Source organism: Lycorma delicatula, chromosome 13 (genome assembly GCF_047948215.1).
Source record: "Lycorma delicatula isolate Av1 chromosome 13, ASM4794821v1, whole genome shotgun sequence".
NCBI lineage: Eukaryota > Metazoa > Arthropoda > Insecta > Hemiptera > Fulgoridae > Lycorma > Lycorma delicatula.
Window position 1 is genome coordinate 1,712,868 of NC_134467.1, and position 19,740 is coordinate 1,732,607.

The window sequence follows — 19,740 nt, forward strand, 5'->3', positions numbered from 1 at the left end:
GTATTTAAATATATTTAATCACAATATACATGGAAATTCTGCTGATTCATAGAATAACATTTTATTACATTTAATATACCTACTCTAATAAGATTTGTGTTTCATGAAAAAAAAAGAAGACAATGTTTAAAATACTCTTAATTTGAATAAAACCCAGATTCAACATTTTGGTAGCTACCACTTTCTTGAGTAATTCCTTCACAAACATTTTCTGCTAACACAGTAGCCTTAATTAAACTAATAATTCATTATGATGGTCAGAGGTCTGAAACTTTAAATAATAATTTGTTATGGTAGGCAGAGGTTTGAAACTCAAAGTTGTACATCCATCACTCTTATTCCCATTTTGGTGATTCATGGAAGAGTTAAAGGCATTAATTATCATACTACACAAATCATATTAACAAAGAGAAGCCTGTTTAAATTTCCATCTTCAAAACACTATCATTAGGACACTTTCTCATGGTTTGTCTACTCACATCTTTGAACCTAATACCAAAAGGTTGAAATCATTCTTAGGCCACTGGCAAAAACTATTTCAAAAAATGAGACAGCATTTTCCTTTTTTAATCCTAGCAATGGTTCTTGACAACCTAGCAACGGTAGCTGATTACACATAACTACATATATACTCTAACTAGAATATATAATAGGTTGCTCTTTGCCAGCCACTTTCCGGCGTGCTGGAAATGTGGAGACTAGGCATTGTTGGACAAAGATCCTACTGTTAGTTCTTCTTACCATCCACTAACACTCTTGTCTGTGATTGGTAAGGTTTTTGAGAAGGTCCAGTATTTGCATATTAATGTTAGATTGGTCACTGGTTATTTGCTAAAGAACAACCAGTATGGTTTCCGACCAGGCAAGAGCACTGAGTTTGCCATACTAAAGGTGATGGATACTGCCTCCTCTAGTTCATGAAAATATGTATTAGGGATTTTTCTGGACATATCTGAGACATTTAATAATATGGTGGCCTTCTGCCCTCTTTCAGATGCAGAACCGTAAATATAGACAAAATGAATTAGAAATGCTCTGAAGTTATTTCAGCCATTGGACCGTTCCCTGCGTGACGGCAGCTTAGAGGTTCGTAAGACCTTAACAAATGGATGCTCTCAGGGCAGTGTTCTGAGCCCCCCAGCGTTCTTTGGATTATAGAATTCGATTCCATATTGTGTTTGAGGTTGCCATGTAGTTATCGTGTCATCGCTTACGCTGATGATGCACTGCTACTGACTGAAGGGGATTCGCACAACAAAGTAGAGTTCCGAGCTGCTCATGTTTGTGAGACACACCGGTTGTGGAGTCTCCAACATAAAATGATTTTCAGCCCAGAGTAAACCACAATGATGTTGTTTAAGGGCTGACTGGCTGCTTCCTGACGAATCCAGGTTCGGATGGCTGGTCTCCCCATTCGGTACGTTATGGCTCAAAAGCACCTAGGTGTTCTACTTGATGAGAATTTTCGATTCAAGGAACACCTACAGTATGTAGCAAAAAAGGCTGCTGATGCTTTTTATGGAATCCGTAGTATCATTCATCCTGATTGGGGGTTGAATTGCCGTACCATGCATATCCTTTACAAAGGTGTCAATGAGTTTATTGTGCTACATGCTGCATCTGTCTGAGCTCACTGCTTGGCTTTTAGGTGTTACACGGACATTTTGCTGCGGGCCCAGCAACTCCTCTTGCTGGCTGTTATAGGCGGTTATAAAATAGTCTCACGGGAGGCAGTCTGCGTTATAGCTGGAGTCAAACCAATACATATCCTGGCTAATGAGCATAAGGAACGCTACATTTCCAATGTAAATAACCTATTGACATCAGAATGAAAGCAGGAGATTGAAGACCAAGGCCTTGCATCTTGGCAGATAAGGTGAGATGAATCCCTCACAGATCGCTACACGCATGGTATATTTCCTGTAGTGTCTGATGTATTAGATGGGTTTTCCCCAATCGGTATATCACAGTTTCTCTCTGGGCATGATGCCTTTCGAGCAAGTTTGGCTAGGTTTCGTTTGGTGGATTCAAGTCAATGCCCGGATTGTGGGGCTGATGATACAGTGGACCACGTCCTCTATGTCTGTCCCCGATATGAGGTCGAACGTTCACGAGCTATAATATCATTTTGATACCCTGTACAGAACATATAGATAACAATTTGTTTGAAAGGCCTACTACCATCAAATTTTGGACAAAATGACCTGAAACTTGATGAGGATCATGATAGGGGTTAAACCACACATTCTGCAAAATGTTTTTGTCAGAAATTTCCAGAAGTAGTACAAAAAAAAAGATTGTTGTTTTGTTTTCTGGATTTTCTGTAAATGTCATCTGAATAAGTCACTTATAATAAGGAAGAAAGGAACAAGCTTTGGTTTGGTGTATATTACTTTTTTTATGATGGTTTTTCAAGAAACTATTGTAGTCTAAGTTTAAATGCATTCTTTCATTAGCTGGACTACAAACATTTCTTCTTCAAAAAAAAAAAAAAAAATGTTAACATATTTGGAAACGTAATTCACACATAAAGTGAAGGTCTGCTGTTTTATACACCTCCTCATGATGAGAGTAACACAACAGACATCATCAAAAATACTAACGTGTAATAGTTAATTTATCATTTTGTTTTAATGGTGTCAAGATTGATCATTTAAATAAAGCAGAGCATTTAAAAGATTTATATGTATTATTTAGTAACTTTTTCATACGATTAAAAAAATTACTTTAAAAATCATTAAAGTTATTAAAAATGAATAAGATCAGCTACGCAGAATTATTTCTAATTTGATTAATTGAATATCAAATCTAATGTAATTTCGGATTGGAAGAAAATGTAAACAATTATTACACCGAAAATGTATGTTTATCTTTCAAACAAACTAACATAAAAATAATAGCTTTCAATTTTTGTTGTATTAACCGCTTTAACTACACTGAAATTTTATCGTCAGAAATCAGCGTATTAAAAACACAAATTGAACCTTATAAAACAGATAATGTAATTTTAATATGCAAATCTATGAATATTCAAATACAGAATGATGCAAAGCGCAAAATAAAATTTCCATCTCACAGTTGGCAATTATAGGTGTAGACATGCAGTCGCGTAATAAAATAAAATTTTTACAAAAAACAAAACTATTACTGAAAAATATTTAAAAAAACAGTAAAGTATTTACCTAGAACTGCAAATTCAACAGCATAAACGCTAAAGAATTACAGAAAGTTTGAAAATAAAACATATAAACTGCAGCAAATAACAGTTCACCGACCTTGGGTTACCTTCTTTAAAGTGAATAAGATTTAGCTAACCTTAAAAATAATAATTTTACGTGAAAAAGAATCTGTTAAAAATCTTTTATGAAAAAAAATCTTAAGCACATAAGGAGCAGTTAACAATTTTATTGGCGATACCCAAATTAATTCTTCATGAATGCTGTTGGCTTAGAAATAAACAGTATAATAAAAACAATATAGTTTAACCATTAAATTTAACAAAATTTTAAATATAACAAAAGAATACTTACATGAAAGATTTAACGATATCAGGATCTATTTCGCCATTTAAACTATCAAAATATTTTTTAAGATCTTGATCACAGTGTTCAAAAACTAATGTTAATTTTTTATCACTATGTAGAACATCATATAATCTAACGATATTTTTATGCTTCAATTCTTTTAGTAAACATATTTCACGTAACGCTGATGATGGTACGCCCTAGATACAAAAATAAAATCTAAGTAAAATTTTTATTTACACTTAAAAAAATTATTTCAAATACAAGGAGAAGGGGGTAATACAGCTGTATTAAAGAGTTATGTTGACAGCAGTAAAGTGTGCTCACACATCGCAAAATAAGAATGTCTTATGATTTTTATATCAAAAGTTAAGACATCACCAGAAAAGATGTCTTTATGACCGAGTTAAACATGGCTACTCCGCATTCCATTTACAACAAACAGCACCAAAATTTAGGAATTTGTCACGGTAATAATGTTTTGCTGTATCAAAAGACTGTCCTACTTGTAATAAGAAAAAAGTTATTCCATTTGGTAAAAAAACCAATAATTATATTTTGCACACACAGCCATCCTCCCATCCATGGCCTCAGAAGATGACCACACTGAGTGCAATCATATGCGTAAATCAGTCACCATTCCGCCGATGAAATTATCAGTAATAAACTTTAATAAAGTTTGTGTAAGATGGATTCAAAAACGACTCACAGCACTGTATGCATAAACATATTTTGACATCTGAAAAAAAAATTTGGATCACTAAAGGATAATTTAAGCAATGGCTTCTTTAATAGAATCATAAGAGCTGACAAAATATGGGTACACTGCTGCAAGCCACAGTATGAAGTGGATACTCCCACGAATATTCAAAACCCAGCCGACAGTAGAAAAATGTGTGCTTAGTTTTTTGGGACTCCGAAAGTGGCATTATAAAACAATTATTGTCTACATGTTAGAATTTTCAAATAATTAACTTTCAGATATCGGTTCATCCTCCAATATGCTTTTACTCTATTATAAAATAAAACTATTAATCGCTGATCGTTTGTTTAATTTTCAGAATTTAGTAGTTCTTACTAGTTAGGAATTAGCTCCCACAAATTTTTCACCGGTTTCCTCATAGCCTATTTTCAGAATACTCTTTAAAGTGTTTCATAAACAGCGCTAGATATGCTTCAATTAACTCAATGGATTTCCTATATTGTGAATTATTAACAGGTCAGTAGAAGAATTCCTAGACATATTAGTTTTTAAAATTCAGTGTTTTGTGAATAAAATTTTTGAATTTTAAATAAAATAAAATTGTGTACTTTGATATTAAACATATGTATTTTGCTGGAAGGTGGACGACTGAATATTTGATTGTCGATTAAATTACTGACAATCTATCCACTCTTGCCAGTTGCCATGGAACTACATCAGATGATGTACAGTTACTAGATTATTTCATCATCAGGGCTCGAAGATTATTTTTAATCAAGGAATACAGTGAATTAGAGTTATTTTGTGGATATTTTTCTTTTAAATGTAGATTAAAAACACTGCTTGATTACACATCTACTGTGTTATACCTCAGGTAGTTGCATACCAGCAAGCCAAAAGAAGGAACGGGACAAATAATGTAAGGCGACAAAAAATATTAGAATGCAAAACAAATAATATTAAACAACATAATTCTAAATTTTATCTAGAATTATTTACAATAGAATTAAGGACAAGCTAGAAAGCGAGCTAGGCGATTACCAAGGTGGTTTCGGCCTTGGCGCAGTTGTCCAGATCAAATTATTACTTTGAAATTACTTATAGATATTTATAATAGAAAGCAAAAACAGATGATTATTTCTTTTATTGATTTCAAAAAAGCGTACGATTGCATACATAGGCCTTCGATATTAAAAATTCTGAGATATCTCGGATCGGATCCTAAATTGGTAAATATGATCGGTTTAACATTGACAAATACAAAATCTAAAGTGAAGTTTCGCGGCGAATTTTCCGAACCTTTTTACACAAAATCCGGACTGAGACAAGACGACGGACTTTCGCCTTAATTATTTAATTGTGCGCTAGAATTTCTGATGCGCGAACGGTTTAAAATTAATCCAAAAAATATTCACATAGGATACAAAAGAGGTAACTTAAATTTAAATCGCCTAGGATTTGCCGACGACTTAGCTTTATTAGCTAATTGTATCGCAGAAGCCAGAATACAAATAACAAGTATAGAAGAACTTGCGAATAAAATTGGTCTTAAAATTTCTTACGAAAAGACTAAAATGATGGCTATAGATCCTTTAGTTACTAATTCTGTGAATATTAATGGAAACAAAGTAGAACTTGTAGATAAATATAAATATCTACAATCTCTCTATCTGAGAGATCATTACTTGTAATTGAAACGAAAAACGAAATCGGACTGAAAGACTTAATAAATAATTTAAAGTGCTAAAAGTAACCAAAAATACTTACAACAAAAAATCCCTCTCGATTAACACTAAAATTAGACATTACAAAACTGTGGTTAAACCGGTAATTACTTGCGCGAGCGAGACTTTATTTAGATTAAATCAGAAAAATAGGACTGAACCTTTGCTTAAAGTTGAACGCAGTATTCTTAGAACCTGCACAAACAAAAAATATAAAAACGAAAATCAGTACAGATTATCGCCTAATAAATATCTGTTCGAAAACTTGGAATCCTTAATTGATACTATGAAAAAGAAGCGAATTTCTTTCTGCGCACACTTGTTAAGATTACCGCAGGACAGGATTACTAAGAGCATTATCGATCGATTTTGGTCTTTAAAAAATCCGCCGTTATGGATCAAAGAAATTAAAGAAGACATGCACGAATTAAATTTGACTTACGAAGATTTACTTAATAAATCCGAAAAATTAAAATTTGTTATTAAAGATCCGAATACCGACTTTAAAGTAAGAACTTTTAATTATACACAAAGGGTTTATAAAGGGATCGTACACAAAGGGATTGTTTATTATACACAAAGGGATCGTAAAGCATTAAGAATGACTAAATATTGGGAGAAAGTAAAAGCTAAGAAATTAAAGGCCAAAAGATCGGCAAAAAAGACTTGAATTATTCTGACTAAAGTGGTCCTTTGCGGGCTTAAAAAAAGAAAAAAAAAACATAAGGGAAAAAAGTATAGCAACACTAGAGAAAAGGATAATTTTACATTTTTAGAAACTGATTAACCTTATTTGTAAAAGAGAATTCAGAAAAACGAACACAAAAGAGAGTCATTTATGTTCTGTTTTCTGTTTAAAAAAGCACCTTACCGACTACCGCTTCAAAATAGTTGATTAAAGCGAGTTCATATTTTTGTAACTGCATTTTAATCCGTTTAAAAATTCAAAATCTGTCAAAAAGAACCGGTGTACAAGTGGTAAGATATGCTCATAAAACCAACAATTTTTAATTAAAAATACCGTTAACAAATAAACGAATACTTACTTCATCATCATCGTCAAGCCGAACTCTTTTAAGTGCAACAATTTCCAATGTTTCTCTATTTTTCGCTTTAAAAACTGTACCGTATGTTCCTAAAAAAAAAAGGAAGAAAAATATAAATTATTATACAACAAAAAAATAATAAAATACAATCGTACATGACAACACATTTATACAAGGGAATTCTATTGATCAACAGAAGTTCCGACCTAAAAAAAAAATTTTAATTAAGACTACAAATAATTTTCTTTCAAAAAAATTTCTTTCTGAAACATTATTTCAGTACCGATTCCGCGATTTTCATCGCGGCATCATATCGAATCCTCGATGAAAATGTTGCGACACGAAGATGATAACTTTCTTGATCGTATCGGGTTTAATTACGAGTCAACATTTCATCTTAGCGGAAAATTTAATACACCGTAATGTCCGTATCTGGGGATCAGAAAATTCCCGGAACTCTTGCAATGTAAAAGGAACCCTACAAACTTAAGTTTTTCCGTAGGAAATCCGAAAGGCAAGTTTAAGTCTTCTTAATGAAGCAAGTATAACAGAAGTCGCTTATTCGGTTAACTCGCGTATATGACTTTCCTCGATTACAAAACGGACCACAGAATTTTGTTTGGCATCCAGATCGTACGCCTCCTCGCTGGCATAATTCTGTACAGGATCGGTCGAATGACGTTTCCCCGACCGCCGGGACAGTCGGCACGGATCCGAAAGCAGACCTTGTGATAACAAAAAATTAATGATAAGCTGTATACGACAAAAAATTCCTCCTCATCGACTGCATCCGAAAAATTACATTCTGTTTCTAGGCTATAATTTGCTTATTTATTTATATTTAACGTGAAACTAAATAATACCATCGAATTACTACTTAAAATTCCAACCGATAATCTTTAAATGGCTTCTTTCTTTTCTGTTTAGCTTCCGGAACCACCGTAAGGAACTACTTCAAAGGATAATAAGTACGAATATAAATGAAGTGTAGTCTTGTACAGTCTCAGGTCGACCGTTAACTGAAAAGTGAGCTGTGTGGTTAACTGAAACCCAACCGTCAAAGAACACCGGTATCCACGACCTAGTATTCAAAATCCGTATAAAAGTAACCGCCTTAACTAGGATTTGAACCTTAAAACTAAGACTTCAAAATCAACTGTTCTGTGGATGACGAGTTCACCATTAAATCTTTAAATGGCTAATTATTCCAGCTTATTTTCTAGAGGTCTACTCCACTAATTTTGCTATTTATTTTTTTTTTTAATGAATGCCGCCAAGATAAAGATCAGCCAAAAACTGATAACGCAAACCGAATTGTAGTCATTGTAGTCTTGGCTGCAACACTGCTGCAAAATTTTGGCCCAGAGAGAGGAATGTGTATTATCACTGCCAGAAATGATTGATTTAATCTATACCTGGGGAGATTTTGTTGTCCATTTTTAATAAAACAAAAGTCAAAATAAAATTTACACTTTTACTTTCCAACGAATACAGCTAGAACAGCTATATTAAAGGGGAAAGAACTGCGAACCTGTCAAAAACGGGGTATCGGTTTTTTCAAATCTAGATCGTCTAGACCAAAAGCGTATTATATACTTGCGTACATATCTGCGTCACACTGCTTTTGGTTTTATATCTCAGGATCGATCAGACTGATATTCTTCAAATTCGGCTGAAATATTTCTGTACACGGGGCACTGATCGTATTAATTTTTTTCAACATTCTTTAAGGGGGTGGAATATCCCGGAATATCCAATTTTTCTTTTGTTAAGAGGCAAAATCAAATTTGTTATCTACGACAGTCAAATAAATAATTCATATTTTTTTCCAAAAATCAATAAAACTGCAATATATGTTTTTTGTTCTTTGCTGTATCTCTCTTCAGTTTAAATATGTTTCGATACAAGTATTTTTAATATTTACATTATTAATTATTATTACTATTATTATGAAAAATTATAACAGCAGTATAGCAGTATTTATTCTTTCATTAATATTAGATTTTAAAATTATTTAGGTGTTCCATTAACGATCGGCATCAGAATGTTGCGTACGAGCGCGAAGTAACTATTTCATATAACAGTATAAAATTCTATACCAAAAAAAAACCACAGAAATAAACCGTAAAAAAAGTTAAATTATATCTGGAAAAAACAGCATTTAGCTATGCTGTTTCTACTAAGTTAAACTTAGGTTTCTTATACGTTCATTTCAAGGAATTTAAAGTACACAAAGAACCGATAACAATTTTTTTAAACAATAAAAAATTCTGTAATAAATTTATATTTTCGCCCTCGGAATAATTTACACGGGTCCGCTACTAAAATAAGTTAAGTAGTTTTTAAATTAAAAATATTAAATATACAAGTAACCGCTTTCTAAGATTTTGATTCATAAAATCATTTCAATTCATAAAATGTATCTTCAAAAGGTCTGTGTTTGTTTTTTTACGAGACTTCTACGGTCCATTTAAAAACGGAACTCATAGTTAGCTCCAAAAATTCTTAGAAGAAAAATTTTTACTCGGTTTATAATGTATGACTTGTAAGTTAAACGAAAAATTACACGCATATTTATAACCCTTGCAATTACACATGCGAACACATGATAATCTTTTTTAACGGTTTTAAAATGCACGAACGGTTAAAATTACTCAAAAAAGACTACTAAACAAATAACCGACTATACATCTACACAAATTATATATAAATAACATCAAAAATTTTTATAAGTTCATTTTTAACACTCAAAAATCCCCAACGTCAAGTAAAATTTCATTTATACAATTTTTTTAGGTTAATGTTACTAGATTGTACACAGTATGATTATCACGATATAAATTTCCAGCGATTTATGTTTAATAGTAAATACAGCGATTGAAAACATTTGAGACATTAATATAGCCAAAAAAAGCTCCTATAACAAACGTCGAAAACTATCTGTTTTTGACCGACGGCTAGTTTAATTAATATTTCATCCTGATTTCATTTTAAAGGGTAAAATGAAGCCGTACTGAAACCGTTGGAATGCGAGTTAAGAATAAATCTGGTGGTTTAAAAGGTATTTTGATCTGAAAAATTGAATAAAACAAGTCCCAGAGCTGTATCGCTTGATTTTAAATTAAAAAAATTGTCGTCAAAAACGACACCTTTTTAGGTTTGCTAATTTGCCGATAAACGAATAAAAACTTTAAAACAACCGATTGTAAAAAATTTAATTCTGAGAACGTCAATAAAAAAATACGACTTTTAGAAATTTCATTCGATTCATAAAACGAATTTAAACGCTGCAGAAAAACGTTACAATTTTAAACAAATGATAAATATTACTAGTAGAATAAGAACGCTAAAAATTTTTTGAAATAAACTTTACCGATCTTAACAGAATAAAAAATTAATAATTACCCTTAATAACTTTTACCTTAAAATTATTTATCGCTGAAATATTTATTATTGAACATAATTCAAAACAACGGTTCTTTGGTGCGGCCATAATTTTGTTTAATTCAGTATTCAGCTCGTTGAATCCACGCTTCACAAGCACATCTCATAGCATAAGGGCTATTTTTAATAGCTACTGCAGATTCTGCGATGCGATTTCAGTTTTTCGTATGCGCCTAATCGTGTAAAATAAACCGACGACTTTAAAGGAAATAGTTTGATGGTGTGAAAGTAATATAGAATGTTTAGGTTCTACATTAGTAGCACATGGTGCGTTAAGCCTCACGCTTCTTTAATGTATTTTTTTGCATCCTAGTCAAACGATCTTTCACCGTGTATTTTTTCAGCAAATCCACTCTTTTACTATGTAAATTTAACTAATGCATATTCGATTAATATAAATTTTTGTCTTATAGACTGGATGAATCTGCGGAAAGTTTATTTTATACCTGTTATTTAATGACATTTAAACAAATAAAGATATCATCGTTTAAACACAACGTTCAGTTTTGAATCGATGTATTAAAAAATCGTGATGAAAAAAATAACGAGATGCGTTGAACCTTTTAATTCAAGGAAAAGGCGTATATCGCCTCGTTTATATTAAATCGGGGTCTGTTTTCAATGAAACACAACTACCGAAAATCAAAGCGTTTTATGATGATTTGAAGGGAGAAAACATCTTCGAATCGGATTATGAACATGCGCAAAACGTTTGGAATAGGTTTAAAATTTACACGCTCGGTGAATATCATGATTCTATATGAAATTGGACGTCGTGCTGTCGGCTAATGTATTTGAAAATTTTCGTAACAAAATTATGGAAATAAACGATTTGCATCCATGTCATTTACTTTCTGCGGCGCACTTATCATGGTATGCCGCTTTAAAAGCTACCAAAATGCAATTAGGACCGGTTAAAGATCCTGATATATATTTGTTTATTGAAAAAGGTATTCGCAAAGGCGGTCGATATTCCCAATCGTTACGCCTGGCTAACGATCCGCAAATAAATAATTACAGTGAAAACAAAGCAAACGAAATAGTGATATGACAAAGAAACGATACGGTTGGAGTATCGACGTTAAAAAAAATTATATTTAAACAAACCGTAAATGTAGGTTTAACCGAAACGTATTTGAGTAAATTAATCGTGTATGATTATCACTACAACCACTTTATACCTAGATACGGCAATGAAGAGAACACATAAAACTATTAATGATCGATACCGATTCGTTATTATACTCAATTATACAAAAAGATGAACATTTCGAAGAATTCGGGGCGCAAAATATTTGAATCAAAGAGATATAGGTTTATATAGCTTTGTCTGGCATTTTTCCCACCACCATCCCATTCGGTTTCCCTAAAGCACAAAACCGAATGTCCACAAACGGCTATTGTCCCTCAAAAGGTTTAGCGACTAATATCCTGATTAGCTTCTAGAGCTTACCTAACTGTGAGAGTGGAATAAGCGTGGTGTCCTACATTACTCGCTTGCGTGTCCCACCGCTCACGTGTCATATATTATTAAAATGGGTAGGGGCATCCCGTCTACATACTAAAATATATGACTTGTCGATAAATTAAAATTTATTCTATCAAGGACAGCAATTTGCTGCCACGCCTAGGTCGCTGAATGCCAGCGAGTACCTGTCCACCATATTATAGCGCTTGGAGCTATATTTGACCGACGGCAGCTATTTCTAGAGGGTAACTTCCTACGGCAACCGGTAGGAGTCTTATATCCCTTAAACTACTGATGCCGGTTGAACAAAGCAACGGCATCAAGGACACACGGTCCGACAATACGGCTCTCGCCGCTTGTGAGCGGCCAATTTTCGCCTTGACCTCTAAATTCCAGGGTGGCCTGGTTCTGACACACCCAAGAGCTGGGCAGTCGAACATCATGTGTTCGTTCGACTGGACCTCCTCACAGACGCAGAGCTAATCGGCTGCCAGATGGAACCGAAACAAGTACCGGTTCAAATTCGCGCGGCTGGAGATCGCTTGGGCTCCCGTTGCCCTTAAAAACGAACTAGAGGCGTACCGTCCCCCCAAGCCCTGTATAGATCTATACAAGGACCTACCCTTACTTGTGACGCGCCATTCTTGGCGCCACGCTTCCGTCGCGAGGCTGTAAAGCCTCCTCCGCAGATGGCAGATGGGCGACTGTTCGAAATTTAGAACCGGTGCGTTGAGATCGCAGTTCCGCTCCGGTACAAGCCCGGCTCAAAAACCGCATCCCAAATACCTCGGCCTACCTACCTCTTCGCAATTTCCACATGGCCGCCCGAACTTTCACTACTAAATCGATTGGGAGAGCCTTTCCCGATACGGTGGTAGTCTCGTAGGAGGTTGTTTTAAATACACCAGTGCGTACGATTAAGGCTTGCGCTGGCCACTCCTTAAATTTTGAATACGCGCTTGATTTCTTTCCTGCACCCATGAGAAGCATGTACTTCTCTTGGGCACAGAAATCTTTAAATGCAGCATGTTAATCCAGCCCTCTGCGGTTGACAAAGCCGCTGACGCCCGGTCTTGTAGTTGTGGTCGTGAATTACCACAAACTAATAATCAATTTTGCCGATAAAAACAATTTGCGAAGTACGGCAAAAAATGTTGGATGTATTAAACATCACTCGTTGGGATGTAAGGTGAATACCGGGTATTCACGTGAGGATATTTCACATGCTACATGATTTTTGACATGTATTTCTGTGAAATACTTGGGCATTACTTTGGACAGTAGACTATCCTGGAACGTTCATATTACTAATCGCAAAAAGCAATTACATGTTTGTAGTAAATTCTATTATTCAAAAAAATACTGCCCTATTAGAGTTCAGAAATCGCTGTATTATGGTTTTGTAGAGCCAAGGTTAAAGTACGGGGCGATATGTTGGGGTGGAGCTTAATACAGTGTTTTTAGGTCTGTTTATATCGCTCTGAAGCATGTAGTACGTATAATATTGGGTAAAAGTAAAGGAGATGCATCCTTCTCAATATTCAGAGGCCTTAAGTTCTTGCCACTGCGTCATATGAACTTCTATCGAATACTGTCGACGTAATATGAAGGCTGTAAACAAGATAGGATCCTTGGTACTTTGGTTACAAGGACTTTGCGGCAAGCGTATAGAGTAGTTCCTTCTAGGCCAACAATTTAATTATTTAAACGCTTTTATTCATACTTAGGTCCAAAAATATTTAATCGCTTACCAAGGGAATTGAAAACCACAGAAGACTCTAAAAGGTTTTCACTATCAATTTATAATTGGTTGTTGTTAATTGAAGATGTAGAGTTTTTTCTTTTTAATTGATTGCCCTGTGACTGTAGTGGAATCAATGACTAAAATTTTCATATTTTTTATTTTTGTTATCGTTATTTTTCTTTCAATTTTTTTATCTAGGATTAATTTCATTTTCAATTTTATCACTGTATTCTTGTATTGTATTTATGGTTCTGATTTATTTAATCTGTATGTACGTACATATAATCTTTTCACTAGTTGAAATTTTAGTACTTCAAGACTTGTATCGTGTAATTATTTTTTAAATCTACTTGAAATCCACACTTGACCGTTATTCAATAAACGGTTAGTTTATTATTTTGCTCATTGAAAAATAATGGATGGTAACCTCTAATAGAATTATTATATCCTATAATCCAGTTCCACAAGATTATGTAATAATTGATTACTTTTATTATTTTATATTGTTTGGTTGTATGTCTACTAAGCTTATGTATTAAGAATTTATAACTGTAAATAATTTTATTTTTATTTGTAATCTGTTTATTTCGTGAAATAAAAATTATTATTATTAGATTTTATTTTTACGCGCATAAACTATTGTCGCTTTTTACAACAAGAAAATAAATAGCGTTTTATAGATACATAATACTTTTTTAATAAAAAAAATTAAAACATATATAAAACAAAAAAAAAGGAGAACACTACATAGATATGTATACAGTAGCGGTTACACGCAAAAATTAACCGCATGCTCCGCCGTCCGGGTTATGTTCAAGCTGCCGCTGTGCAGCGGCTTATACGATCACGTAACGAAGCCTCTGAGCGAACACATGGTCAGAGGTTTCGGACAGCAGGATTTTCGCACTTCTATCGTCCCGCCCTTTCAGCGATTCATCCAGTCCCAGAGGGCGTTCTATCGTTTTTGTAAATAGGTAGACGAAACCCACCGGGTTGGCTTAGCGGTGAACGCGTCTTTCCAAATCAGCCGATTTGGAAGTCGAGAGTTCCAGCGTTTAAGTCCTAGTAAAGGCAGTTACTTTTATACGGATTTAAATTCTAGATCGTGGATACCGGTGTTCTTTGGCGGTCGGCTTTCAATTAACCACACATCTCAGGAACGGTCGAACTGCGACTGTACAAGACTATACTTCATTTACACTCATAAATATCATCCTCTGAAGCAATACCTGAACGGTAATTCCCGGAGGCTAAACGGGAAAAATAAAAAATAGACAGGCGAAAAGGTACAATAAGGGACCGTTCGAGTAACACAACTGACTGTCTGAACACTTTTTTTGCGTCCCGAGACTGAGTACTAGTGACGACACGCCAGAAGATACCAGCGCCACTCCTAACGGGAATTATCGGTAATAACGTGAGCGCTGAGCGTCTGCGGCGAGCCCGTAATGAGTAATGTTCGTGCCATCAAGGAAGCCAGACACAAGCTTTGGCAACACTCCATGCGCGAGTTGCAGCGCAGCCCCTGGCAGCTAGCAGTCATGTTATCGGCCAAAGCCGTTGCACATACTGTCCAGTGTTCGATGCGTGTGGTGGTCGTGACGACACAATAACATCTGTGGCGACTTACCGGACGTTCCTGGATACTCTGTTTCCAGACGCTCCGGAGGGTGAAGCAGAGGTCGCCGTCAGGGCGGGGGCTATGCCCTTCCCCGGCGTACGGACTGTGGATCCCGTAGATATAGACCGAATGATTTCTCGAATGGCAGTGAAAAAAGGCACCGGGGATTGACCGATTTAACCCGGATATATTCTTCCATCTGTTGCCTGTCATAAGAGAGCCGCTTGGCAGGCTGTTCTTGAGATGCCTAAGCTGGGGCTGCTTCCCGACTTATTGGAAAGTGGCTTTGGTGGGTGCTCTTAAAACCAGGAAAGGATCCTAGTGGGTCGGCAGTTATAGACCCGTCAGTCTCTTACTGGTAATCGGAAAGTCGCTTGAAAGGCTGGTTGTGGAACGGCTCTGGGAAAGCATTGAGATGAACTGTTTTCTAAATCGAGGCAGGTACGGCTTAACGAAAGGGATCGGCATCGAGTATTGCATCTTAAATGCTGTTGCCGAGGTGGAAAGCGGCGACTGTAAATATGTTTTGGCAATTTTTAAAGACATAAGGGCAGCAGCATTCCTTCCTTGTGTTGGACTTCTGTCCGGGCTACGTTCCCGTAGCCCTGCAGGCCGGGGTACGTCACTATCTGTCTAACCGTACGGCTCTGTTTAAGGATGCGCACCTAGTCGTAGAAAAATCCCTCACCAGGGGAAGCCCAGGGGTTCCGCGGGTTCTCGGTCCCCTGATGTGGAACCTGGTATTCGACGGATTTCTGTAACTGACGTTTCCAGGAGTCACAGCCCAGGCTTTCGCCGATGACTGTCTCCGTTTAGTTCGTGGTAATTCACGATTATAGCTAGAAGATCGGGCGCAGGCGGCCTTGTCAACCGCAGAGAGCTGGATGGACATTCAAATTTTAAGATTTCTGTGCCCAAAACGAAGTTTATGCTTCTCAACGGTGCAGACAAATTATCTTACAGTCGTAACCCCGATATTAAATATAAAGGCTGTGTAATCAGCGGAGTTCATAAGTACCTAGGTGTTTTGTTTGATGAAAATTTATTGTTTAGCAGTCACATTAGGCAAGTGGCGACGGACGCCGTCTCAATGATGCACAAACTTAGGAGGATTGCTCGGAAAGACTTTGGCCGGTAACATGATTTTGCGAGCTGCCAGAGGTTCCGCTGCAACTCGCGCATGGAGTCTTGCCATAACTTGAGTCGTATTATATATTAGTTATTAGGTACAGTTGGCCTGAGTCTGTACAAGACTACACCTCGCTCACACGTTTCAAACAAGGGATGAGGCTGCTTACAAGCCCCAAATTAAAAAAGGTGCATGGGATATCTGATGATTTTCAGAATATTCATAAGATATAAATAGAATTTACGGTAAAATATCGCTTCTCAGCCTCTGGCCTCGTGCTGTATAACTTGTGTTTACTGCTAACGGTAGCGATTTGCTTCTAGAAGTGCAGCGTGCCTACGTTCACGTCGGGGCTGACAACGATCAGTGGTTGTCAGTCAACCTCCGTTGCTGTGGAGTTTAGGCTACACAGCTGCGTAGTGTGTTGCAGGAGTGCCACTGACGGCTAAGTAAGGACGTTTCCTTTGTATTGCATCGTGTCCCCATTCTTAGATTCGTGAGGCCAATAATCTTTTCGATCTTCTGGCAGGTTCGGGAAGCGATTTTCGCTCCGACCTCGCCGGTGGTCTAATCTAGGAGCTTTTAGCTGTTGACGTTTCGAGCGGGACTACGTGAGAACAGGTGACCTTGCTCGGGATAGTTGACTGCCGGACGCTCACCTTGCCTTGTGTTAGGTAATAGGAACGTTCAGACTGTTACTGTAGTGCCTAGCAGTACAGTAGGTGTTTTTGTTCTTCAGACGCTATTGAGCAATCCGGAGGACCATGCTGGCAAAGCCAAGGATCTAATTGCCAGCGACCCCTTCCTGCTGAGAAGGTCACTCGGTAGGTCTCAGCCAAGATCACGGTTCTCCGATAAGGAGATTTCGGAGGTCTCCATGAAGGCAATACTGCGCCCAAGTGCACCGACGGATTGCACTAAAAGTCCTGCCAAAACCTACGCTACTAGCTGTGCGGCGAAGGCTGCGGCTGGAACCGTTCAGGGAGTGCGCGGTAGTGGAGGGAAAGCCAAGGCAGAAGAGCGGCTCCCCACGAACTCGGAGAAAGCGGAATCTGGCGATGTAAAGATCAGCTCGGTGCGGGGAGTCCCCGGTGTGAAGCCTGCTGTGAGGCAGGTGAGCTCTGGATCCTCCTGTATTGGGCGGATCATGGAAATGCGCCCTGAATGGTCCAAAGTCTCCTCTAAGGAAGAGTCGCGTGTGGCACTGGAGTTTCGGCAGATGGTCGACTCCTTTTTATGCGAGTGTAGCTTGATGGTTGCGGGTCTGGTATTAAAGTGCGAGGGACTCCAAAGCGCCAACCTTGCCCTGGATTCAGTCGTTTTGCGATTGTCAGGGAAGGTCGACCAGGTTGTTTATAGAGTTCGGGGTTTCAACCGGTAAGGCTCTGGGCGAACTCCAGAAATCCATTCAACGGTTGGACGAGAAGGTTAGGAAGCCTGTTTCTTTCGCCTCAGTTGCTGCCACGCTTGCGCCTAAGCGGGTTGGTCCACCGACGCCAGTTCACGCGTCGGCGGCCAAAATTAAGCGGGCTACTGTTACGGTACTTCCGCTTAAACCTGGTTCGGGGGCTTCGTCGGTAGCGACGGAACTTTTGCCGCAGATCCTTGACCCGCGGAGAGAAAGAATCCAAGTCTCCCGGGTCACGAAAACAAGGGACCATGGCGTGATCTTGGAAGTTGTTGGTGAGCGGCAGGCGAAGCAGCTGCTGGAGGTCGACGTTCTGCAGAAGAACGGGCTAAAGGCTCAGTTGCTGGCCGAGCAGAGGCCGCAGATATTGGTATATGATATGCCAAGGGCGATAAGGGTAGAAGAGCCCAAACTCCTCACGACCGTTCACGGGCAAAATCGTACATTGGATATGTCCGTCGAGGATTCCTTCGGGGAACCAAGGTGGTCAGGCAGCTGGGGAGGAAGGAAGCCCAAAGAGTCACTGGGGTGACTCGTCAAAGATCCGCCAGGTCTTGGTGGCCGGTGTACGTCTATTTTTCGGGTGGACCTCAAGGAGGGTCGACGACCATATAGAAGTCGCCCGATACTACAAGTATCAGGGCTTTGGTCACAGCTCTCTCCGCTGCAGAGCGCAGTCGGAGATGTGTGGTCACTGCGCTCTTCCGGGGCAGAGGACAGCTAATTTCCCTGCCAAGTCTGCGCCTGCCAAGTGCGCCGGCTGTACCTTGGTGAAAGGCACGATGCTGGACACCGAGTCGGGAGTAGGCAGTGCAGAGCATATGATATTGCACGGGCGAGAGCTGTAAAAAGCACAGATTATAACGACACCTGAATTGGGTAAGCATTTCAGGACAGACTCCGCCATGTTGAACGCTTGCGCCTGGGGCAGTTAAATCTGCTTCATGCCCCCGTGGCCACCAGTGAAACCATGAGGCTCCTTGAGTACAACATCGGGGTCCTCTTGGTCCAGGACATTTTTTCTTTTAAAAATAAAATTTTCTGTTAAAAATACTGTGTTCAGATTAATCTGTTCACTACAGTATATTCTATATGAAAGACTATGGTGCTACTAATAATGCATTTTTTACGGAAATATTTTTTTTATCAATATTTTCTCAAATGAAAGTTATTAATACTTGTGTGATATCGAAGTCAACAACCCTAATTAAGAAAGTGAAAAGTTTCAGAATTTTAGAAAATAAAAACCTTGCTTAACAGCATTTATAGATCCTTAAAAAGCATTTGATAATAAATAATACAAAAGATATTAACTGAAATATGCTTGAAATGTAGACAAACAAGAGTTACATTTATAATTTACAGTTATCAGGAGGCTGTAATAAGAATAGGGAAGTAAAGCCAAACTGCAATAAAGAAAAATCAGATAAGGATATAATTTCCCTTTTTTATTTCTGTATAAAAGGAATTAAAATTAGGGTGATTAAAACTATTTTTAAAGGTAGTACTACTTACTACAATAATACTACTACAATAATTATATTAATGTACTACATACTATAATTACATACCTATTATAAACTATAATACATCTGCAACTGTATACAAACTAATACAATATATTCGTTTGTAACTCAAACAAAAAAATTTTAAATTAAGACTTAAATTAATTTTTCTCAGCTTGCTCTCAGCAGCCGATCAGTTAAGTCTGACTACAACTGGTTACTCATTAAAAGCGTTAGATTTATTCAAGAAACAAATAATTTACAGCAGATCCTTATCTTACCTACCCCTATTTATCTAACTTCACTGCTCTGTGGTCATTTGAACCCTGTACAGGTTTTGTTAACCTCAGCAAACAATGATTGTCAATTCCCACAAAAAGAAAAAAATGTTTATTTGAATATGTATTTTTATTTTTACCTTACA

General features: G+C 37.2%; 1 protein-coding gene across 6 annotated transcripts in view; it reads right to left on the bottom strand.

The window, feature by feature from the left end:
- Cdk5 (Cyclin-dependent kinase 5) overlaps positions 1–19,740 on the bottom strand; it is a 94,107-nt gene that overhangs the window by 62,564 nt on the left and 11,803 nt on the right. For all 6 annotated transcript variants that reach the window (XM_075381245.1, XM_075381241.1, XM_075381239.1 and 3 more), the window contains exons 3-4: positions 6,998–7,086; positions 3,531–3,724 (exon numbers count right to left, since the gene is read on the bottom strand). In XM_075381245.1, the coding sequence (XP_075237360.1) occupies positions 3,531–3,724; positions 6,998–7,086 (283 nt within the window). The remainder of the gene's footprint in view (positions 1–3,530; positions 3,725–6,997; positions 7,087–19,740) is intronic.